Source organism: Dermacentor variabilis, chromosome 2, assembly GCF_050947875.1.
Source record: "Dermacentor variabilis isolate Ectoservices chromosome 2, ASM5094787v1, whole genome shotgun sequence".
Lineage (NCBI taxonomy): Eukaryota > Metazoa > Arthropoda > Arachnida > Ixodida > Ixodidae > Dermacentor > Dermacentor variabilis.
The window spans coordinates 111,725,340-111,750,572 of record NC_134569.1 but is presented as its reverse complement, the minus strand read 5'-3'; the positions used below and the strand labels follow the sequence as shown (position 1 = coordinate 111,750,572).

The 25,233-nt window shown below is 48.5% G+C and overlaps 1 protein-coding gene across 2 annotated transcripts in view; it reads right to left on the bottom strand.

The window, feature by feature from the left end:
* Nucleotides 1-1,234: 1,234 nt before the first annotated feature.
* LOC142570941 (uncharacterized) overlaps nucleotides 1,235-25,233 on the bottom strand; it is a 43,550-nt gene continuing 19,551 nt past the window's right edge. The window contains exons 2-4 of one of the 2 annotated variants that reach the window (XM_075679242.1): nucleotides 6,404-6,555; nucleotides 4,398-4,501; nucleotides 1,235-1,329 (exon numbers count right to left, since the gene is read on the bottom strand). In XM_075679242.1, coding sequence (XP_075535357.1) covers nucleotides 4,412-4,501; nucleotides 6,404-6,555 — 242 coding nt within the window. In that variant the 3' untranslated portion in view covers nucleotides 1,235-1,329; nucleotides 4,398-4,411. The remainder of the gene's footprint in view (nucleotides 1,330-4,397; nucleotides 4,502-6,403; nucleotides 6,556-25,233) is intronic. The other variant, XM_075679243.1, reaches the window with a different exon arrangement.

Below are 25,233 nucleotides of genomic sequence, written 5' to 3'. Positions count from 1 at the left end.
AGCAGGGTGCAGGATAGTGTGAGACACTGCCTGGTGGGACATAAAATCGCTACTTGGTAATGTTCACCAGTTTAGCAACAAGGTTGACTGGGACTCAGAGAAGTGATCAGACTAAAGGCGGGGAGGTTAAACATGTTGAGCCCGGTTAGCTACCCTGCATTGTGGAATGCAGAGGGGGCTGTAAACACATAAGTATAGGAAATGCTGTGAGAAAAGCCTCACTTAGCCGGCAGCTGATATATCCCGGAACATGCATTCCAATTTCTCAAATGCGCTTAGTAGCCACTGAGTGTTTCTTTTTTTTTGCTTTAGGCATTTCGTTTAGAACAATAAGTTCAACATCACTTCTTTCAGCAGGCTGGCCTCAATTAAAAGAAAGAAATTTTAAGACTGTCTGTAGCACTTTGATGCTATTGCCATGGCGATCGAATCGAATTGCTCGTTTAGTGCCCATTTATTCATGTGTGGCTGACCCCGTTGGAAGTTCCTCCAAGGCGCTGTGGCGAAAAGCTTCGCTACATTTTTTCTTTTTCTCTTCTTCAACAAACATTGGGTCGCTTTTGGCCTCCTTACCGGACCTTTTATATCGTGTGAAATGGTAAAAACGCATTCAGAGCTGCATTTTCCCGACGGCGCATTCTTGCTGACTGCGTGAAGCTAAAGCTGTGTAAACGCTAGTCTGTACTGAAGAGTCGGCAGTCAATGCTGAGAGCGAGATTAAGGAAGTAACGGCAGCAATGTTCAGGCGCGGGAGGTTCGAGCATCCATGGAGGGAGCTCAAGCATTTTTCGCACAACCAACCTTCTCTCTACGCAAGCAAACCAATCCACAAGCTCTTGGCTCTGATCCTCTTGACTGCGACGTGTTGCAAGGAAGCCGGGCCGAAGGGAGTAATCGGCAGAACATGAACAAAGTGGATTTCTAAAGCACTTTTTAATTTCTAGTGATCAGAGAAGAAGTATCCAAGCCACGGAAATCTACTGAGAGCGCGGATTGAGTGAGGAGGTCGTGGTAAATTTCTTGCATTCCGGTCCCGCCACAGTGCGGCCGCAGCGGCGGGGGATCGAACCCGCGACTTGTTGTGCAGCGGGACGCCTCAGCCGCAGAGACCCCACCGTAGGCGGGCACGTCAAGCAGACTCCGGAAGGGAGGTGTGACGGGGGATAGTGCTTCGCCAGTGATCTCTTCCCCCCAGGAAATTCAAGCTCGTCGAAGTATGGACTCCGCACACGGATAAAATGTCATTCGCCGCCCGTGGAAGGCGGCTGCAGAATGTTTATTCTCAATCAGGGGTGGCTTCTTCGGGGATTCCGCACCGCTGGCAACAACCTGCGAAGAAAGACGGATTCGTTATATCGGTGCGAATCAAATTTGTATGTCGACTGCTTTTGTCTACAGAATTTCGGGCTGGGGAAAATATGAATACGTCATAAACGCGCGTGAAGTTAGGTGCAGAAGGGGTTTCACGTTCATTTTTAATGAAACAATGCGCAAAAGTGATGTAGGTAAAGCGAACGCGTGGTTTCCGCTGACCCTAGGCATTTATGCGAAATAAATTTATACCTTGATTGATATTGTGCACACGCAGCAACCAGGGGAGGATCCAGGGTTGCATCAAGGGGGTGGAGGGGTTGCGGTGAGGTCAAACAGAGAGGGGGTGGGGTATATTGCGGTTGACAGTGGTAAAAAAGAAGAGCTTGCTTGGCTAATTGGCGTACGAATTGCATTGACGTTCGTGATGTTTTGTTTGTTGTTTTGTCACAGAACACGACAACTGACAAAGACGTTCGAGACAGGCGTTTGACTGTCTTGTCTCTCTACGTCAGTTGTGTTTCGTAGCGAAAAAAGAAACAAAAAGAAAATGTGGTGGTGTTCTAGGACTTGCGTCACGGCTCGCACGCTCAATATTATCAGGAAAAAGAAGTGCCGTCATTTCTGCAGAGGGTTGGAGGAGAACACACGCTGTCGGTTGCAACATCTGTCGTCCTTCGTATTTCAACGCAGGAAGTTGTGTCAGCCGTCTCCACATCGCTAGTGCTGGGCTACCACTCCTTGCCGGCGTTGGAAGTTTCGAAACTTTCAAATGCACGAGAGTAGCCTTCAAGCGTTGCACCACCATCTCGCATCTCCGACGAGTTACGTAGGTCGCTCATTCTTCAATGCTACGTGTGGATATGCAATCAGTGTAACAACTCTTTGTCGAGGCCCCTCGTCGGAACTCGGAACCTTGCACAAAAGAGAAAGAGAAATGACGCGCGGAAAGCAAGTTGGGCGTTTTTGTTGAAACCGGTGATTTAAAAAAAAAAGGCAAATTCTCGTTAAGCTGCTGCTTATTGTTGTTGTTGTTGTTGTTTTTTTTTTTGTAAACGTGAACGGCCCAACAGGAATACACCGCTAGAGGCAACACGCTCGGCCGCAGTAATCAAGTCCTTGGAAAAAAGACAAACAAAATAAGAACGCCAATTGCCTGGCTGGCCGCCAACTAGCATCCTGGAGGAAGAGATATTCCCGGTCGAGGGACATCGGACGGTAGAGTTGAACCGAGCGAAGACGACTATTTTATTATGGCTGTCAGGCCATCCACTGCGACCGTTCGCTCTTTCGTCGCAGGAACTAAAAATCATCAGCCACATTAGCATTCGCCGCGTGCGGATGTGGTTGCGCTACTCCTAGCTGTAGTGCAATGACAAAGCACTCTCCGGTGTACCGCGTCCACGCTACGCGGCCACTATTTATTGTAGAACGTTCCGCGATGGGCGCCTAATGTAGATTGATGGACATTTTATTGCCTTTTGCTATCTCGGATAAGGTCGTGACACACGGCGCGCAGACCCCATTAGTGGGATTCTTCAAGACGCGGCTGGATTTACTAGCTTTCTATAGTAACCTTGTAAAGTGATGGGTTGATGTTATACTGGTTTCGTTCTCTACGTGGTCAGATCACTGTTCTTGGGGCTTTATTATGCCTACGTACTTCCTTTCTTTCTTTCTTTTTTCGCCTGCGCGCTCCGCGTATGAATAACAACACCGAGGGCCCGAATGTATTTGCGCTTCACGTGAATCAGTGTCACGGGGAATTTGATGGAAACTACTATTGCTTTAATTTTTTTTTTTTTTACAGCGAAGCTGTATATGGGCTAGCTGATTCGTCCCTCCGTCTGTCGTCTGTGCACCGAAAACTCATCGGGCGCAACCTCATGCGCATGTGCAAAAAAAAAAAAAAAAAAAAGAAGCGAAAGAGAAGCGCGCGATTGGCTACGACAGCAGTGACGTCGTTGTTGTCCGTTGCATCCAAGCGCACGCGCAGCAGTTTCTCTCCGGCTCCGATATGGGTAGACCACGCGTCATACGTACTCCTGAGAAGCAGGCAGCTTTAGATCAGCAACGCCGCGAGCTGAACAGGGAACGAGCTCGTCTACGCCGTGCCGATGCTGCACCCCGGGCACAAGAACAAGCTCGTGCAGCCGAGTGCAATCAGCAACTGCGTACTGAAGATCCGGCAGCCTACCAAGCCGTCGTTTAATGAACCGTAGTCATTAACCCAGTGATAAACACCGGGCCGCACGTTTCAGTTTCTCTGGTTAACTATCTCTACGGAGTGTTTGGGCGGTGATTTATTTTTTTGAACACACGTTGCCAAGTGTTATACTTTCTTTAAAGCGTCGCAGGAAACCGTCCATGGCCAGTAAGTACAAAATTTCCTTTCCCTCTTTAACAAAGTAAGTGGCTTCACCTCACAAAGTGTAAGCACGAGGTAAAGCACTCTTTACAGGACTGCTTTGCCATGTTTAAACAAGGGCTTGAATATCTTTTCAAAGGGCAATTTTTCGACTATGCTACTCCTTTGTTTAATTCGGCACAGGAAACCAGACTTACACAAACAAAAGTTTTCTCTCGTTCATACTCGAAAACAATTTCGCTACGTAAATCGCTTGCACAAAGTGCCATTTACAGGAAGCGCTACGGTAGATGTAAGCAGAAAGTTAATTTTGTGGTTTCTTTAGGAGGGCTGTGGGCGAGGATAGGGCATTATTAGGATTTAAAAACGCAGCTTTTAACTCCTAGTAATAACATAAAACCGTGCCGGAAACCGGCACTACTCAAATTCTCATTACTTAAATTTCCTTCTGTTATGCAAAAGTAGCTTCACCACATAAACACTATTTGTCAGGTAAAGTACTCTTTACAGAAAGCGGTGTTGCGCTTCCATTGAAAGGGTCTTTGGGACAAAAACAAAACAAAAACAATAAAGGCATCATTAAAAATCAAGAAACAATAATGCCATAATGACAATGTAGAAAAAAGAAAGGAACATGGCCACTTATGGCACGTTAAAATTATGTTTTCGCTTTAGCCACATGCAGCGCCAGAATGGGCAAATCAACTATGCTGCTTACCGTGACAGCGTTCCTCAATCTTGAGCGCTGAGGATGCCGCTACGGCCGTCGCCGGCATACGGATAGAGGCCCGCCGCCTTCTCCAGCTCGGCCCTCTCGAACAACTGCGAGGAGGGGGCAATGCCATCAGTGGGAAACTGACTGGATTTGGCTTCGCCTGTGAGAGGCCGTGTACTACGAAAGGATAACGAAGAAATTCGAGAGGAAGGTAGGGAACGTGCAACGATCAACGAAACACATAATGATAGCCGCAACGGAAACAAGATGGGATAATGGCAGTATGGGTTGGATATCAAATGCCGGAAAGCGATATCATAATTGAGATTAGGAAGAAGAAATGGAGCCGAGCAGCGTGCGTGATGCGTAGAGTAGGTTACTCGTGGTCTGCTTAAATAACTAAGTTAGTGCCGAGAGCAAAGCAACGTCGTTGAGGGTGGCTGAACATTATATGGTGCATTTACAAGAAAGCGGCAGACATAAGGTACGTTTGGTTCGGGCAGGAAAGGGGTAATTGGAGATCTATGGGAGAAGCGTTGGTCTTGCGATATATTAATATAGGATGACGATGACAGTGTTAGAGAGAGAGGTAGGGAAGGAGGGAGGAGACTATGCGAAACGAAACGGCCGGAGGAGCATGCATTTGGCCTGCCATTCCACAATCGGGTAAGAAGAGTGTGCAGAAAGGGTTAATGAGGGTAAATGCACTCGAGGGTGGCATAACATCGGATGGGGTAACGAACTTGTGAAGGTTTCGGGCAAAAGATGAACTAGGATGACGTCAGACAAGATCAACGGGGAATCTCGGACAGGCTCTGTCCCCTGCGGCGGACTTTTATAAAATTAACATTGCGCTGATAGTGATAACTACAGGCGACAGAAGATGCGCAATCACTGAACACAATATGTGGTAACGTGCCGTATCCGTTGGAAACGGTGCCAGTGGACGCGGCGCACCCTTGCTAATACCTAGTGTTATGAGTGGCGAAACTTGGCACCGACACCGTGTGTTTCGAAATATCGGATGTTAACTGAGCGTTAAGTTTAGACAATTACCAAATGATTCGTTACCAATTAGGTCCAAATTGAAAGTGGTAGGATCGACAGGTAATTGCACGAAGCGTTTCATTTTGCTAATTGGCGAAAGTAACATCGGCTAGCTCAAGAAAAGGAATCGCTCTTTTTATTGAAATGAAAATAAAATAAAGGGATTTAGTCACCGCTCTTTAATGGTAATGGCTACGCATAATAACGATAATTAAAAAAAGTCTTGTAAGATAAGACGAAACAACGTCATATGGTGGAGAAATCTAGTGCAGAGTTTCCCCAAAAAGAGTAACATAATTTGGTATGCAGTCTTGCAAGATAGTATTATTATTGCTTCATTTCTTCGTCATATTCCACAAGCGCATACCAAATAAAATATGAAAACGTTTCTGCAAGGAACTAAGCAAAATGCAGTAGGTCAACTATATTGGCGAGCTGCCGGTGTTTTGTGCTTGCTTTGACAGAGCCAATGTGTGTTCCTGAGGTGCACCTCTATGCAGATAATAAGGGCGTGCTTAAACAAATACGAACAATTTTCTCAGTGGTGAGAATATGGCCACCACGTGCGGTAAGAAAAGACCGACGAAACCTGCGGGTTTTGTAATCAAAACGTCTGCTGCTGCTGCTGCTGCTGACAATGGACCTTCTTGTGAGAGCCGCTGTCGAGCAAGTAGTTCAATAAAGGTAAATTTAAAGGCACAGGCTATTGTTTCGATTTATCGAGGTTTTGCAGATGTTTGTGTTAGGTCAACAATATCGTTGAGCTGCCAGTTAAAGAGCCAGCTAGACACACAAGGAACAAAAAACGAGGACAAGTTGAGCCGCACACTATACGCCGAGCCCCGACATACGTGCGGATCGCTTTACAGGGTTTGAGATGTTCGGGGGGGGGGGGGAGGGCAGGGTTTCGGAACGGGCGTTCACGAGGCACTATAGCTGCATGCAGCGAGGGATTCACGTACGGTCCGTATGAGCTCCCGCAGGCGCTCCCCGCGTAGCTCGTCGCCGGACCTGGTCGGCAGGTAGCGTCCTTCGGCCACCACGAACACCAGCGCCCACAGCGCCACCAGGCTCAGCAGCCGGTACACCACTGCGCACAGGAAAGAGGCGCGCGCTGGCGGGAACCAACCCCACCGCGCCGCATGTGGGTGCGCGCACGCGTGGTTAGGCCTAAGCCGCCGCCATTGTGAGACGAGCGCGTTTTACGCTGCGAAATGTGGCAAACGGGTGGTCAGCGAAAAAAATTATTGCGTGTTAGTGTTATGATTACTTCGTGGAAACATGTAAACAGCGCACGAAAGAGACGTGGAAGGGCAGAATAGCGGTTGCCTCCGTCCCGAAAGGGACGCCGCGCTCGATCTCCAGTTTTGGAGAGGAGGAAAAAGAGGAGAAGACGGCACAGAACAACAAATCACGCGCCACACACAGACACGTGAGAAACATTATAAAAGGCAACAGCTGAGCACTGTAACCCTGGAAAGAATTCTGTAACATCCCTGTGGGCCTTGTGCGGTCGTCCGGGAGATGATTCCAGCCGTACCTTTTTTTTTTCGATTTAACCATTTTATTCACTAACTCACACATGTAAGGATACAGGGTTGGCCTCATTCACTTGTTCAATACAATACACGCGCGCTCCACCCAAAAAGTCCGTCAGTTAAGCGCCCCTCGCTTCAACTGCACCCCCCCCCCCCCTCCGTCGCATTTCCGCTCTCTTTTGTCACTCTTGAACGTGGGTTGCAACGTGAGGCGCTGCGACTTGGTTGTTCGGTGTGTTCCTTGGCATTCGCCTGCTCTTTCTTTTTCTTTATTTTTTAAGGTGTAGTGCGTCCCCAGCCGCTGTCGACAACACGTGCATGGACGCGAAGATTGGCCATTCGGTAACAAAAAGGTGTTGAGCGAAGCTCGTGAAACACCAAGCTGCTGGAACTGATGGAAACAAATCGAATTCCCCCCCAAAAAAGAACGTGTTACACAGAGTGGCAGAGACTGCACCTACATCCTTGTTTGTTCGTTCGTTTGTTTGTTTGCTATTTGTGCGTGTGTATGCGCGTGCATGCGCGCGTGACCCCATTTTTCTCACACTGCTAAGCATCTCATCCGCTCATTTTGTTTTTTTGTGCCTGTTCAATTCCTTCATGTGACAGACTAACCAGTGTGCGAGCCAAATAACTGTAGCGGACGTAATCATAATAAAGACAATTCCATTACGATTCTGTTTACTTTGCGCTGACTAGCAAGACTACGGAAGTGCGACCCTTTCACCAACCTGCTTCTGCATCTTCTTCCACCTCGTCTTTCGAGCTCTTTGTTTTGCTGCCAATATTTTCCTTAGTAAAACCAAACATAGAACATTGTACTAAATTGTGGCGAATTTTCGGAGCTTATCAGGGTGAAGAAGGCTGAACGGGAACGTGCCTGCCGTTCTTTGGTTCTGTTGCTCGAGTATAAAGAACTGTGGTTAGGCCCGTATGGATCGAGGTTGCTGGTCCGCAGACGAAAAACAAGCTTTCTTTATTATTATTATTACTTTTTTTCGTATTTGGGCACTCTAAGCAAGGTACGGGTATCTACTTCGCGAGGAGCGCAGCCTTTCTCCTTTCAAGCCGCAGACGACATTAGACGCGCTGACGAGCGTAACGATCTCCATCAGCGGTGAATGGCTGGCACTGTCTGGCGCCTCTTCTCGGTTTTTACACGAAAAAATAGTAATAACGAAAGAGAAACACCAGTTCTTCCCGCTGCCTTTCCGTGCATACAGGCCAAGGCAAATTAGATTGATCTCTCTAGGGCTTCGCAATGTTTCGGAGCGTATTGATCCGGCGCTGTTGCCCTGATTGAAATTAAATCGAGTTAAGGCTTAACCCGCGCCGAGCGTGGCGAGGCTAATGGGTTAATGAGCGAGAGCTTCGCGTCCTCCCCCTTTGGCGTCTTCGTGCTCTCGAATCCGAGAAATCGGTGGCGCTCGTACGGCGACCGCAGCGCTCATTAAAGAACCAAGGCGTGGCATCGAGTTATGTCGAAACTTCACGCGTCAGTGCGGTGACGGTCACGCGAACACAGCGGCAGCGAATCTCCGTCGTCGGCAGTTTCCACGCGAGTGGCATAGTCCCCCAACAGGTGACAGATTGCAACCGCCAACTATTTCGCAAAACGTCGCGCCTCCTCAACCGACGCGACAGTCAATAGAGAGCTTTAGGAGACGCAAGCGGCTTGCGTACGAAAGAACTAGGGGCGACGGTAATGCGCCTGCGCAGACCCAAACGTGGAGGTCTGCGCACGCGCAGTACCGTGGCCCCTAGTTCTTGCGTACGCAAGCTGCTTGCGTCCCCTAAACCAAAACTCTTTATTCACGTGGGTCGCGTAAAGACGGCTTATATCCTCCGTCGCGACAAACCGCCGTGGAACGCATTAATTCGCTCACCATCGACCAGTTACAATAGTCATTTCGCACGAATTAGCTGAAGGTGGCTTACTACTCAGTGAGTCGCGCATCTCTATAGAACAAGAACGCGGTGTGCATTCAAGGCACGCTGTTTCGTGGAGCGTATGTGACGGTGCGAAACTTAATTCGTAACGATGACGACGCGATCTGCTGTACTGCGGTATTTTCGAAGCCGTTGCTCGCGCTTTCGTTCCGTTTTCACACGAATGGGTTGTTTTGTAACTACGGCGGAACGTGCTGCAGCGGCATGCTCGTAGCCGCTGCTTACATGTGCTGCCGCCGCGCTTCGCGTGGCCACTGTCGTACGCGAGTGCGCAGTCACCTTCGTGTTTCCCCCGGAAGCCACTGAGGCGCATTACGTGTCAGGACACAACGTTCCCTCGAAGGCACGGGTAGTCCTGACGCGCGTGGGTTATCGAAATCTGGGTTCTAAATACCACTGACACAACTGTCACATCGCAGTAGCAGGGAAACTTGGACCACATAGTTGTTGAGCGTTCATATCTGACAAAATGTCGCTAAAACAGACAACGGAAACCGCCAAGGCTGGGCTTCGTTTGGACACCGACAAAACTTTTTTTTTTTCCCCATCCCATTAGCGCCAGCTCGTACTTTACGCGACCCCTCCTCTTGGGCATACCTTGTCTTTTGCGTTTCGATTCTGTTTGACGGCTCCCTTTCCCAGAGACTCAGCCCTTTGTTCTATCCTTGGTGCTTTCAGTGTTGCTCGCTCTTTGTTCTGAGAAGACAGACAAAAAAAAAAAACGAAACGAAAAGCAAAGCCGTTTTGCTTCTTCTGCACGGTCTACCTTTTCACTTTTCTCGGCTGTCTGCAAACTGTGTCACACGGTGTACCCTTTTAAGCCTTGTCCTGAAACCTAGGGTAAACTCCCCCGGGAAAGCCACGTCTTATGAACCGGAGACTGTGCTCGCCGCCCCTTTTTCTTGGCCCTGATGGCGGTGTTGTCTGCGCTTCGAAGGGACGCAGCGGCCACTGCGACCTACTGCGTTAGATCGAAGTGCGCGCTCCCGCAAGAAAGAAAGAAAGAAAGAAAGAAAGAGAGAAAGAAAGAAAGAAAGAAAGGTGGGGATGTGCGCGGCAGTGGCTGACCAGGGTCCTCTCAGAGTTCGTCGGCGCTGCTTTACGACTGGCAGCCCCGGGCCGACCCTGATTTACAGCCCCTCGTCGCCACGGGCCGGGTCAATCTTCGCGGGATCTTCTGCGCGAGCATCGCGGTCCTGCGGCACGGTGTTATGTGCGCGGGGCTTTTATTCGCGGATTGAAGGGCGCGGAGAGCGGAGCGTGACGTCCACCTGCTGAGCGTATACGCTGGCACGGAGAAGAGGGGCATTGTGCGGGCACGTCGCGAGCTCTGAGGACTTTGGTCAGTGCGGACACTGTCAAATGGACCCTTCCGCGCGACACGCTTGTTCGCGGTTTAGGTGTGTGTATATATATATATATACATTGCTCCGGGGGAGCTGTATAGGCCGCACCCTTCCCGTGTAGAGCCCACCGGCTGCAGCTAAGCGAGAAGTGGGTAGCGAGCTTCGAGTAAGCGCGGGTCGGATGAGGATCTCTAAACGTGCCGTCGCATCACGGAAACGAGTTGCCGCGGGACGAAGGAGAGCGGAACTTTGGCGGTCGTGTTTGAGGCACCGGTTTTTCTCCAACCGCGGCTATTGCGCGCGCGAACTATAAATGGGTGGTCATGTGTTCGCGGTTACACTTTGCTGCCCAATGGCCCTGACGTGTGTATCCACCAACGCATTCGCGCCAGGGAACAAAGTTGCGACAGCAACAGGTGCGCGAAAAAGAAAAAAAAAGGAAAAGCAGAATTTCAGCGCAACCCTAAAGGCGGGCTTCCCCAAATCGATGATTCAGTTTTGTCAATGCAACGCAGCTCCGGCTGTACTTCTCCGGCTGGCCGTACTAAGTTCCGCGAAAAATCTTTTTTTTTTCTACCCCGCATATATGCGGTTCGTATACTTTTGCTCATGGATCTCCGGTGTAAAGCCTGATTATTTGAGACACTTCGTACAAATGATCGCCCAGGTATGTAGGTTTTTACCGCCATGTCGCAAGTCATGCACGTATACGGACAGAACAGTGACGCCCGTGTTGTGCATTTCATATGCCCTACATATTCTTACGTGTGTACACGTTTTTGCAGTTAAATGCAACGTAAATAAAAAGGGAAGGGTCGTCATCACCATTATAATAAAGATCATCATCACCTCACTCAGTTTATCGCAGGAAATGCTTGTCCCAAGGATCCCAAGTAATGCCTGTCCTGCGTGGGCTAATTGAACCCAACCTATTCCACCCAAACCAAACTCTTCCTCTAATCTCACCGTCTTTTTTCTTTTCTTTTCTTTTTTTTTACCGCTATGGACTGCGTTTTTCTTTCGTTGGCAAGTACTCTTGTCGAACTGCTATATTCCTGTAGGCACGGCTTGTAGAACTGTAGTGAAAAAAATATGTGCCAGCTAGCTAAGGTGACTTTTCCTTTCTTGTTTTTTCCCTCTACAGCGACCTGACGACTAATAGTAGTTGTAACGAGTTGTTCAAATAGTGTCATTGAATATCTCCAGAGACAAAGGTCTGTCTGCCTATCGATCACTGCGCTGTTCGGCGGTCCTATTTGAACCCGCCTTAATATCGAAAATGGGGCGAGGAGATGATCGGTTCTCAAAGAGACCGAGCTCAAAGCGCGCGCATACAGCTATACGTGTAACCAAAGATGGAAGGACCAAAGTACAGGCAAAGAACGGAGCGCGAGCGTTATATCGTTCAACAAAAGCTTCTTTTTTTCTTTCTTCTCCACACAATTCAGGCGGCTGGCGTTGGTAAGTCTGAGCGAATACTTGAACTGTTGCAGCGGCTTCTGACCAGCTGGGTTTACTACACCTATCGTGGAAACAGCAGCGCGCCGAAAGTTTGACTCGAGCGTCCCGAACGAGAACCGTTCGGCCCTTGAATAGCAGACGTGAAATCAAGGTGATTCTCGATATATTATTCTGGCTTTTATCAGCGAGACTTTCTGGCTTTTTGATGAACACGTCATATAATACCCAGTCACTATCCCTTCAAACCTCGGACCTCAACGCCCGCGTTCGCGAATGACTCCTGTAAAGAGTGGACATGGAGACTATGTAGATTTCACGTTTCTCGTCGTCACCGACGCGATCTCGATCCTCGCTGGTACGCACGATCGCGCCTGATCGCAGGACGCCCCCTCTGCAGCTGCTCGTCTCTCAGCAGGATACAGCGCGTGGCTAATGAGCCCGAAAGCGACCCTCACGCCGCTTCCGAAGCAATGCGCCGCGCGCTCACAGGCATTCCGCAGACGCTACATACGCTCGTTTCCGCGACGACATAGAGGCCGCGAATCTCCGCGGAATAATTCGTTTTTATTTTATTCTTCTACCCCTTTGATCATTCCGTTCTTCCCGAGTGGCGGTAGGCCTAAGCGGGAGCGCGCTCTTTAAACGCTGCAGCGTCAGTGCGCCCTCTCGTCCCTCCTTCCTCGGCGAGCTTCGCCAACTTCGCGCGCCGCAAGTTCTCCAGCGAGCTTTTCTATTTTGCTTTTTCTTTTCTTCCTCCGCATCGCAACGGGTGTTACGCTGGTGGTGGTAGTTCGCGGACCTTCGACGACGCTGGCGCCCCTCGGCGGCGCCTTGACCCGAAAAAAACAAGAAAAGAACGGCGCCTGGACGGCGGCCAAGCCGCGCGCTTTTGCGCTTCGGTCCTCGCGCGCGCGCGCGCGTATTCCCGCGTGTGACGCCGCGCGTGCGCCCCAGCACTCGCGTAACAGTTGCGCGCCAGCCTGTGAGAGGACGCGACTTGTAGACCGCTGCGCAACGCGGCCGGTCCCACGCACTAGCTTCGCCTCTGCCAGCGGCCTTTCAACGTTTTGTTATCGTTCCACTGTAATGCTGTTTCTCGTCACTGCGTGGCGCTGTTACGTCGTCGCTATGTCCGTTGCTCTGCACCATGCCCGCGGCGCGGCAAATCGAGCGTTTTTTGCTCTTCTCAAATGCCCGTTCGTGCAACTTCTCTTCGCCGGACGACGCAGTGAGCGCGCGCTTCAATAAGCTAAAGCGAATCTCTGTCGTATAAAGGACGACGACGACGACGACAAAAGCTTACTTCCAAGTGCTCTGCCAAGCGCCGAGAAAAACGGAATAAAGCGACCCAACGCGAAGAAAGAAAGAAAGAAAGAAACGCTCGCAGGAATATACAGGAAGACCCATGCGCGGCGTTTCTCAGATGAAAACCGCGCGCACTATCCTTGAATAGCCACTGATTTAATATGGCAGGAATCTTTTCAAAGTTCCCGTTTCATGAGAGGAAACCACTTCTTCGTGTTTCTCAACAAAAGAAGGACGATTTGTGCAGATTGAGCCTAATGAGGAAAGTGGATATGACAGTGTTCTATACTGCAGTCGTTCGCCGCGTATAATCGAATCCGGGCGACGCAAATCTAATTCGTGCGTCGTCAAAAAAAGCAGATCGAACTTTAGGACAATGGATCGAATTGGATTTAGGCGACTTCATACGGCTCAGTAACTGAACAAGTGGTAACGAGAGTGTTTGCGCTCTGCTAAGACTGCTAAGACATGGATGATTGGGATAAATGAAGCGTGCATCGATACGATTTAGCTTCGCACGTGACTGGAGATAGTGATCCGAGTAAAGTAACTTCTTAGTGTCAACAAGCGAAGCTTCAGGCACATACAGAATAAAGAATAGCAGATGTTTTATTTTATTTTCTCTGAAGAGACCGAATGGTGTGTGTATGTTTGCTCTGAAATGTGAAGGATTTGAAATAAAGGAAGAACGAACAGCCTGAAAGAGCTAGCTCTCCGTCATTAAGTTGCGTTTCTGTGCCCGTTTTCCGTATCATACACGAACGCTTAATAGAAACAGTCCACGTAGGAACGAGATAAATGTCCCGTGCGCTTTCTATCTCCTTCTTCGAAAGTATCGACTCGGTTCGTTGCAACTTTCGCAGCGCGAAGGAATTGCAAACACACGGGTGAATCAAGCAGCGAGCTCTATACTTTCTCTCCTGTATGTTTATTGTGTGTTGTTGTTGTTAATAGAAGTGAAAAAAAAAAGAAAAACACAAATAACGGAGTCGGAGACAGGCCACGACAACAGCGTCCGGCACGGGCACAACGCCCGCCTTCGTGTTATGAAGGTCGCAACGGATCTATATACCAAGTAGCTCGTTTTGTCGTTGCACTTAGTTCGTATCGGCCTGACTCTTCGTTTGTCCTCTTTCTCTGAGCTATGACGCTACACGACGCAGAGAAGTAAATGCTCGCGGTCGTAAAACGCTTCTCCCGGAAGCGGCAGCTATAGTCGTACGCCGATGATTCATCCGCCGCAGACATTAAGACAGAAGGGGTGCGTGTACTACGCAGTCTTTTGTGTACAACACCATAAAAATTGCTCTTCTCCGGTTGCCATTGCGTATATAAACTCCGATCCTGCCGATCTCTCGGCGGAACGCAGTGTTGTTTGCTATCTATCTATCTATCTATCTATCTATCTATCTATCTATCTATCTATCTATCTATCTATCTATCTATCTATCTATCTATCTATCTATCTATCTATCTATCTATCTATCTATCTATCTATCTATCTATCTATCTATCTATCTATCTATCTATCTATCTATCTATCTATCTATCTATCTATCTATCTATCTATCTATCTATCTATCTATCTATCTATCTATCTATCTATCTATCTATCTATCTATCTATCTATCTATCTATCTATCTATCTATCTATCTATCTATCTATCTATCTATCTATCTATCTATCTATCTATCTATCTATCTATCTATCTATCTATCTATCTATCTATCTATCTATCTATCTATCTATCTATCTATCTATCTATCTATCTATCTATCTATCTATCTATCTATCTATCTATCTATCTATCTATCTATCTATCTATCTATCTATCTATCTATCTATCTATCTATCTATCTATCTATCTATCTATCTATCTATCTATCTATCTATCTATCTATCTATCTATCTATCTATCTATCTATCTATCTATCTATCTATCTATCTATCTATCTATCTATCTATCTATCTATCTGAAGTCTGAATTGTTCTTTGGTACCACGGTTGCTCGCATTGCTTTAATAAAAGCGAAATGTTCCGTTGTCGAAACGCGACATCCTTTCGAAACGCAAACAATGGCATTTTGCTTGCTCCACAGCTGACAGTATAACACAGAGGCAACTTGTCATTTCGCACGTCGTTTCGAATTCCCGCCCTTAGGTAAGATGCAGTCTTCTAGAGACGTCTGGAGATGAACGGCGACGATAGAGCAACCGGCGACTGTTTAACAAAGGCAATTTCACTCGTGTCCCTGGCTGGACCCGCGATATTGGCCCCATATTACCTAAGATGTGAGTGGACGTGACAGCAGAGTCGTCGGGCAGCACGGTCTCTAGCTAAGGCACTGCCTGCACAAAAATTTGAACGTCGGTATTTTGCAAGGTAAGATGCAGCATGTAACAACTTTCAGAATATTGCACCTTATGGCAGGTGTTTTGTTTTCGATCAGAAACGTTCGACAGCGATAAATGCCGGATTGAGAGGATTCTTAGCCTTTCCTTCTCTTAAATGGACGAGTATTTCTATGCCTACTCAACGAGAAAACCAGTCCGTCCATCCGTGCTTCACGTAAGACGATCGCTTTCGCTACAGAACCCGCACCATTCAATTTAAAAAAAAATTATGGGCTTTTACGAGCCAAACCACAATATGATTATGAGGCACATTGTAGTGGGGGACTATGGAATAATCTGGACCGTCTGGGGTTCTTTAACGCGCGCCTAAATCTAAGCACACGAGTGTTTTCGCATTTCGCCCCCATCGAAATGCGGCCGCCGTGGCCGGGATTCGATCCGGCGACCTCCTGCTTAGCAGCCCATCACCATAGCCACTGTTAAGAACGGCCCGCTGAGGTGCACGTTTTGCCAGCCAGTTGCGACAGCGGCGTCAACTTTTCTTGGAAAGCCACCGTTACGCTCTAGCCTCGGCGCCGTTGTGACTAAACGCGATCGGCGGACCAACTATTGTTACTGAACCCGCCACCGCCGATCTGATCTGCTATGAGCGGGGGAGTTGCCGAGGGAACGTCTCCGGAGGCCCCTTCCCACGCGCCGTTCAAGACGCAAGACAATGGACAACCGGCGGCCGCGCTGCGGGGGTCAGCTCGGGGAATCGGATGTGCCGTTCCTGACGTCAGCTCCGATTTCTGCGAAGGCCGTCTGACGTCGGTTGGGGACCGTGAACCTCGCGCAAAGAGCTGTGTGTGTAAGCCCTCGTCTACGGTGCCTGGTCGAACATTTCCTTCACCTTGGGATCGACGGAGGACCGAGTGTTTATAAACCGCTGTTGTGCGGCTGCTCAGTGTAATTTCTCTCGCAGTCATGCTAGACTGATGAAGTGCAACTTCCTTATGTAGATACTGCAAATAAACCCATATTCCTCGTTCTCGATGAGAAGCAGTCCTTCTCTTAAACAACGTCCTCAGCGTGGATAAGTTGGACGACGGCATGGGCCAGCTACCATCTAATTCATGCCCGACTCCAATCTTGACAACTGGTTACGAGCGATGGGATTGACCTCCCAATCCTCACAACTGGATGTCAGCGCTGGGATCGTCCTCAAACTCTAACACCACAACACTTAGCAACCGCGGCGGGTACCATTCAATTTCGTGCTACCTCTCTCTTCAATATGAACTAAGCGGCGAGAGCACAGTGCGCACAAAGCTATCAGCACTCGGTGCTTTGTGTCCCCATCGCAAATCGCTTTCAAGATAGGGCCGGCGCATCTAGCTTAAACGAGAACTAAGCGATGAAAACACAGGCCCGTGTGGCCGCGCCATACGCAACTGCCGCCGGGGTACGGTCGAATGAATAAATATTTGATATTTAATGGCGCAAGGGCCAGGTATGGCCAAAGAGCGCCGGGGTACGGTTGACCACGGTTGATAATGGTTTGACGCGGATGGATAAGGCGTTAAAGAGCGATAACTAGCGAGAACACAGGCACGCGCGGCAGCGCCATACGCAACTGCCGCCGGGGTACGGTTGACCACGGTTGATAATGATTCGACGGGGATGGATAAGACGTTAAAGAGCGGTAACTGCTTATAATGATCGGAACGTCAGCAGCGCGCCTGGCGCTGCTGCGTCATCAATTCACTTTGATCCACCGTCCGCAGCATTTCGTGTCACCGTAGCGCTATACTTTTTACTCGTCTAATCAAGTTTCACAACATTGATAATGACCTCGGCCCGCGTAGAGCTGAGCTAGTGGCAGAATGCTTGCGCATACTTAGACAACTCCCAGAGCTGTTCTTGCGTCAACTTTCGTTTGTTTCTTCCTGCAGCTGTTTCGGCATGTTTAGTGCTTGATAGTCTTTACTATAAGCACGTGTCACGAGCAATTTAATCAAATGTCACGCTACCGTAAAATACCCCAGAAACGAGCATCACTTTTCAAACGCACGGTCCTATTATAGCACGTGTTGTTTATTATTGTCTATTACCGCCCGTGTTGTTTATGTGTTCTCTCCCGCTGTCCCCATCTTTATTTGCGGTCAATATGATATGCAGTAAACACCAACTAGGCCAAACTGAAGTTCTTCGGTCTTATTATACACACTATATTGTAAGACAAATGGGAAAGTGCTATCCAATCGTTAGGCTGGAGTCGTTGGACGCTGTAGATACGGTTTCATGCCACAGACAAGACCAATGCGCGTGCTCACATTGGCTGCGCAGGTAAGACAGCAGCTTTCCAGTCCTTACTTGATTTAATAAGATCATCAGTATCAAGCGTCCCGGCAAGATTTCACCCCATTTAATAAGAAACGAAAAAAGCGAGAATATTTTATACTGGACGTGGGTGCTGGTTCTGTCGACGATCGCTTGGATTATCATCGCTAGGTATACAACCAAAAGTCCGTGACGAAAATCTGGGAGCGCGCGAATTTTCGTATAGCGGCTCTGCCTCTATAATGAATTGTTTGGGGAGGTGCAGCCTTTACAGGGAGAGCTGGACGACAAGAAGTCGATCTCTTAGCAGAGAAGTAGACATATATACAAGAAGAAGCTACATAAAGACTAAGGCAACGTGGCGCGTCGTAAATGAATCAATCAATCGACCACTTCGACAGTGAACTTTGCGCGAGCCCGTACCCATAGCCACCTTAAAGCACTATCCCCCACTTTGCATTTGGCGCTACCGTAAAAAAGAAACTACGGCGTAAAGGGTACAGCCAAGGGGCACGATCGATACCTTCCAATCAGCGCTGCTGTAGTCACGATCACTTGGCCGGTCGACTAGGGTCAAGTTTTTTTTTGACCGGACGGCGCCGGACGCAACTCACGCTTCCGCGGTCGACGCTGGCTCGGTGCCATTCCAGCTTCGAGACAACGGCAAATCTGTTATTGCTCGCGTCTGTTCGACCGGCTTCAATTGCGCAAAGTGCGGTGATGGCCGACTGACAAGGCGAGAACTGCAGGGATTCGCAAAAAGTGTCTTGCGACAGCACCGCCTGGCGCTGCCATCGAGCGCGGCCGGACGGGCAGGGCGGGCGCTGACCCGGCCGAGGTGGTTCCGAAGACGCACTTGCAGAAACCTTAAGCTTCATTGTCAGATCACCATCCTGCAATGCTAAATAGCTTACGTTTGTCAAGGGTGCATGATTTGGGGGCCGGAACGAGGCAAAATAGAAAGTTGGGCAGGCGACGCCCTTTTTGAATTTCCGCATCAGCACTTTCCGACGCCCTAGACTGTGGCAACGTCACGTCGTGGCCTGTCCCGTGTGTTTCGTTTTATTTAAGAAATGATAACGTTTTAGTGAAGAAATGATAACCTTTTATTTAAGAAACGATGAATGAGTACAATCAGCCTCTCTATATGGCTTTCATAGATTACGAAAAGGCATTTGATTAAGTAGAGATACCAACAGTCATATAGGCATTACGTAATCAGGGAACACATGACGCTTACGTAAACATCTTGAAAAGTACCTACAGAGATTTCACAGCTACCTCAATTCTCAAGAAGAAAAGTAGGAAGATACCTATAAAGAAAGGGGTCAGACAAGGGGACACAATCTCTCCAATGCTATTCACTGCGTGCTTGAAAGAAGTATTCAAGCTATTAAACTGGGAAGGCTTAGAAGTAAGGACTAACGGCGAATATCTCAACAACCTTCCATTTGCAGATGACATTGTCCTATTCAGCAACACTGAGGACGAGTTACAACAAATCATTGAGGACCTTAACAGAGAGTAAAATAGCGGGGTTGCAGATTAATATGCATAAGAGAAAGATAACGATCGATAGCCGGGCACAGAAACAATGGTTCCTGGATCGCCAGTCAGTCTCTGGAGCCTGTGAAAAAAGTACGCTTACCTAGGTCAATTATGGACAGGGGACCCTGATTACGAGAAGGAAATTTACAGAAGAATAAAAAGGGTTGGAGCGCATTCGGCAGACATTGTCTAATCCTGACTGGAAGGTTATCATTATCATTGAAAAGGAAGATGTACAACCAATGCATTCTTCCGGTGCTGACATATGGGGAAGAAACTTTGAGACTGACAAAGAAGCACGAAAACAAGTTAAAGGCCACGCAAAGAGCGATGTAACGAAGAATGTTAGGCGTAACGTTAAGCGACAGGAAGAGAGCGGTGTAGAGGAGAGCAAACGGGGATAGCCGATATTCTAATTGACATTAAGAGAAATAAATGGAGCTGGGCAGTTCATGTAATGCGTAGCTTAGATAACCGGTGGACCAATAGGGTTACAGAATGGGTGCCAAGAGAAGGGAAGCGCAGTCGAGGACGGCAGAAAATTAGGTGGGGTTATGAAATTAAGAGATTCGCATGTGCTAATTGGAATCGGTTGGCGCAAGCGGAGGACAGGGGTAATTGGAGATCGCAGGGAGAGGCCTTCGTCCTGATGTGGACATAAAATAGGCTTCTGCTGCTGCTGGTGATGACGATGATGAACCTTGCAATCGACAATTATGAGATCGTCTACGAGGAAGCACTTTCAGACTCTTACTACACAAAAGAAAAAGAAAAAGGAAAAATTGTGTCTTGCGCACACTTATCTCCAAAGCACCTTGGTTGTTGTTAAGAAGCATAGCGTAGAGCGCCGAATTAAATGTAGGGAGTTTGGCCTTTCATTTCATCACTAATAGACTATTTTTTTTTCATTTTGCAGAGAATAATCTCTGCTTCTGCCGTGACCTATAAGGCTAAGAGCTCCGTGAACACCGAGAACCCAAGAATATGAGCTCGGCACAAAACGCGTACGTTACCACAAGCTATGGACCAACTGCGACGGCCTTACTGTCATGTGGTTTCTGTCGTGACTGGCCCTCCGGCTTGAACGCGCATGTTCAAACGGGTTTTTATTGCACAACCCTCTTGTTGTTCCTCCACTACAGGCGGTTGTACCCATTTGCAAAACAACTGTATTTTACCAACCACGCTTTCAATCATCCCTGTTTCGAACGAGCAGTGTACCATTCTAGGCTTGTTTCGTGTTTCCTTTTTCATATCCTTTGAGAACTGCGTAGGCCGCTTCACTTAGGATAGGAAGGAAATGTTTACGTCTTCCTTTTGTTCCTCTTTCAACGCCTGTGCGTCCGGGTTTCTTTTTTCTTATTTGTTTCATCAGGCGGCCTGTTGTGATGGTCAGTTCAAGGCCGCAGTCTCGTCTCACTTCCTTGCCCAGAAAAAAAAAGAAGAGAACGTGTGGTTCTCAGTTGGATTGTGAGAGTACAGCAATCACTCCTATTGCATGCCATCACGACGACAGAACGCCTCGAGATGCCACGAATAAACAAAAAAGGCACAAAAGAAAAAAAAAACAGGGGGCGGGGAAGGCAGGAACGAAACAATGGGACGAATGGCGTTGCGAAAAGCATAACGGCCGAACTGATGGCGGACCAAGAAGCCACTAAAAACAAAAGAGAGCGGTGCAACTGGAGGACAGCCACATTATACAGACAATGCGAGCACAGCGGGCTAGCGTGCGGCGTCTGAGGCTGCAGGAGAAACCTGTACGTGCGCGCCGTGTGCCTGAAACCGGCGTAAAGACGAAGGAGGGAGAAGGCTGGGGGGAGAGGTGGTTGTGTGTGAAAGGCCAGCGAAACGGTTCGCGCGTGGCTGCCGCGTCACTTTTCACGGTTTTATTTCAAGCCGCCGCGCGAGTCTCAGAGGCGCCGCGCTCCGCTCGGCAAGATGTGTCGTCTGCCACGAGGACGGATGACAGCGCAAATTGAAACAACGGCAGAAGTCCTGGAAGACTGCCCGCCGGTGTCCAGACGGCCGACGGGTAGGGGTATTGATGTGTAAATGCGTCGTGGCAGCAGCCAGTCAGACGAATTTGAACTGATTTTTATTTCTTCTTTTTTTTTTAATCTCGTTCTGGTCGAAAGGGCGCAGCAGATCCGAGAGTGTCGATGAACCAGTTTTATTCCGCGACCATGCAGTGCTGAGCTAATCCTCTTAGATTCCTAGCAGCGCTTCTTTATTTCATGTATATTTTTTGTGGCCCTCTAAACGTAATAGTGCACCTCTGAAATACCGATGCGGCTGGCTGAAAGTGCGGCCCGTGTCTCGTTTTTCGCATTGCGCCTGTTATATGTTGGGCTTCACAGCTTCGTAGTGCAAATGGCGTTGAAGAGAAGCACACGCGCACACGTGCTTCGTTGCTCAATAAACTTGCAGGGTTGAATTAAGCAGCACCAGGGACTTAAAAGCTGACGTCAAGAGGTCGCGTGCTGATTAGCTTTCATTTCTTCCCGCCTCCCTCTCACTCTCTCCTTTTTTTTTTTTTGAAAGCCAGGAACCGCAACTATAACCAAAAGGAAGAAGCTCCAAAAATTTCTGCACACAGTTGTCTTTCTTTTTTTTTTCGCGAAAAGAGCATATCCTGCGCGAAAATTTCTTTCCCTTCCGTTTGATATTTTTTTTTTCGGGACGGAAACAAGAGAGACGGTGTAAGGAGCATTATACGTCCGTGAGAACACGTGACTCGGCGCTGCAACGTCTCCACGACACTGCGCTGCGCGACGCACCACAGCATCACGTTTACGCAGCAATCTCTAACGCAGCGCCGTCAAGTGCCCGGCGGAAAGCTCTGTCTTCGCGTCAAGTTTACAACGCCATAACGTAGGCCAGCCTCTCCGGCGCGTCCGTTAGACACCAGTATCGTGGGCGCTGGCGCACTAAAACTAGAAAGCGCAACCGCCAGTCAGCAGGTTAAACTCCGTTCCGAAAAGCGAAAGCAGGCCGCTTATTATTTCGTCCTTTGGTGAAAACGAGTTCTAAAAAAAAAGCGCTTGCCGCGGCAATGCGCTTTGCTTTTAGGTAACCCGATAATACGAGTCTCTGGAACAAATTTCGACGCTATAACTGACTCACGCTCCATCGAAACACTATACAATAATCTTAACGCAGGGTACACGCTCATGAGTTCGTATCACTAAATGTCGTACACTGTATGAACACGGGGATAATCTTAAGTTATCTATGCTTTGGCCATGTAGCACGTTAGGGAAATCAGAACGTAGCAGTCTTCTCCGCTAACCCGTTTATGAAGATGCGTGTACAGGTCGGGGTAATATCCTATACATCTTGTAAAACACAATCGTCGTGGCGGTGTAGTGGCTTCGGCGTCGCGCTGCTAAGCACGAGGTCGCGGGATCGAATCCCGGCCACGGTGGCCGCATTCGGACGGGGGCGAAATGCAAAAACGCCCGCGTACCGCGCATTGGGTGCGCGTTAATGAACCCCAGGTGAACAAAATTAATCCGGAGTCTATCCCACTACGGCGTGCCTCGTAATCATGCCGTAGCTTCCGCGCCTAAAACCGCAGAATTTAATTTGTAATCCTGTAAACACGTTGATTTAAATGCTAAATGTAAGCCGATGAACGACATAGATTTCAGAGAACACGCCTGATACCTGACTGTCGGCTGCGAGGCTTCGTCGGTATTTTATGAGACAGAAGGGAAGGGCCGCGTCCGCGTTCTCAATGTCAAAAGCATAATAATAATTCTGCGGTTTTAAACGCCAGAACGAAGACGAAGTCTGAGATCAAATGATATGCCGCGGTTGTTATTCGCCTTACGTCCTAATCAAAGGCGAATAGCCCTAGAACGCGTGCCAAATAACACCGCATCCTCTTTTTACGTGCTTAACTCGCAGTGTGAAAACGGGCGATAGGTTTCGAAACGATCGATAGACGCGCTTAGAACAGCGCTCCACATATCGTAAGCAGATCGTGCCTCGTGAGTTTTCAGTGTCCCTTCCTCACCTCTCCTGTCGTCCCGCACGAGCGTTAACTTGCTCGAGGGGACAAAAAAAAAAAAAGTGCACACGCGATTAGGAGCTCGAAGTAACGATGATAGTCTGGTCTGAGAGTTTCCCAAAAGTTCTTCTTGCGGCCGCGTTCTTTTTTTCTTTTCTTTTGACAACGTGGAGTTCGTCCAAATGACAGCGGATCGCCAGGATCGCACAACGACCCGCGCTTGGCGAGCTCGCGGGATCAGCGCCCGTAAGAAGATCAGAGCTGCCACGCTCAAATGCTTACACTGCGAATTTGTCTGCGACACGCGCTCGCTCGCGAAGGCGCGTGGCGCGAAGCGCTTTAATTGGCTCGGTTGGAACGGGGATGAGAAAGCGGTGCGGTCGATAGGAGGAAACCACTGGCGTATTAACACGAGAAGCAGCGGAGAAGCGGAATCGCGCGCGAGGGAGCGGCAGGCACGCCGCGATCGCAGTTGTCCCAGTTATATGCCGCCCGCTGTGCTGGACGGAGCGCTGAATCGGGAGAGCCCCGGAAATACCGTATTTACTCCCGCACAACCAGCTAGTTTCGTCACCCCCCCCCCCCTTTTGCCTAAGTTCTCTAAAGAAAAAAATTCTGTCCCATCTCATTGTTGGTATTTCAGCTTCGAACGTCATCGTCATCATGATTGAATCGAGTTTACTGGTTAACGCATCTGAGAAAAACTCTAAGAAAGGTTCGCTTTAATAATCATACAATTAATTTGTGGCAGCGGGCGACACCGCGGACCTGCTGGTGTCGACAGGCCTTCGAAGAGAGCAGACAGGACACGTCGGCGATGCCTCAGACTTGGTTCAATCTGCCGCGGACGCTAGCCGGTGCTACAGCGCGCGGCGAGCGCAACAAGTGAACGTCTGCTATTTCATTCACGCCACGCCTAGTGCTGCTGCCGCGCTACAAATTAAATTTATTGACCTTTCCTTTGGCATGAGACTCCACGTTATCCGTGTCTCATTCAGGCCTGTTCCATCGCTCAACATTTTTTTTTCTTTAAATCTAGAAATTCATTTACGAATAACATGTTTTCGTCCTGTATTATCATTGCATTACTATGACCTTTATTTGTTGGTTCGTTTGTTTGTTTTTGCTTATTTACACGTTTACGTCTTGCCGAATTTTCCGTTGTGTAATCGATATGAGAAGTGCCATTTCAGTGATTGCCTTTTTCAACCTCTTCCGTGCAGACTGTAAAATGTATTGTTTCCTAGTACACAAGCTGTCCCACGTAAATTGAGCCAAGATTTTAAAAATGAAAGGTGTGCCGGAAGCTAATTGAACCGAAGGCATAATATTCAGACTGGTCCATAGTAATTCAGGCGATTTCTTGTTTTCTGCATACCTCACTAACTGATTGAGTTTAATTACTCATCTTTTTAATTGTTGCCTAAAGACCCCAACTATGACAAGCAGATTTGTACAGCACCTTCAGAAACCACCGATCCAGTTATTTCCTGTACGATACCTCTGTGCCGGAATCGCAAACCAGCGTCAAGTCTATGGAGGCGATCTTGCTGATGTTCGGGTTTGTCCCATTGTCGCGCCATAGATGTTTTGATGGAGTTATGGAGCAAAACGTTGATGTCATAGCGGGAAAAATTAAGTTTTATAATCTTCCCGTCAGTGTGCGCCTTTCTTGCTTCGCGTCAGCCTGTTCATTTCCAGCCATTCCACAATGGCTAGGAATCCACTGCAGCACGATGGTATGCCCGGATTGAGACGCCTCAGCAAGTTTTCCGAAGGAAGGAAGAAGGAAAGAGAAAAGCAGAAGGCAGGGAGGTTAACCAGAATAACATCCGGTTGGCTACTCTACATCGGGAGAATGGAAAAGGGGAAAACAAAGATGACAGAGAGAGAGAGGAAGGAAGGAAAGAAGGAAATTAGCGGTGAGTTCGCTGACGCGTGTGGTCCAATAG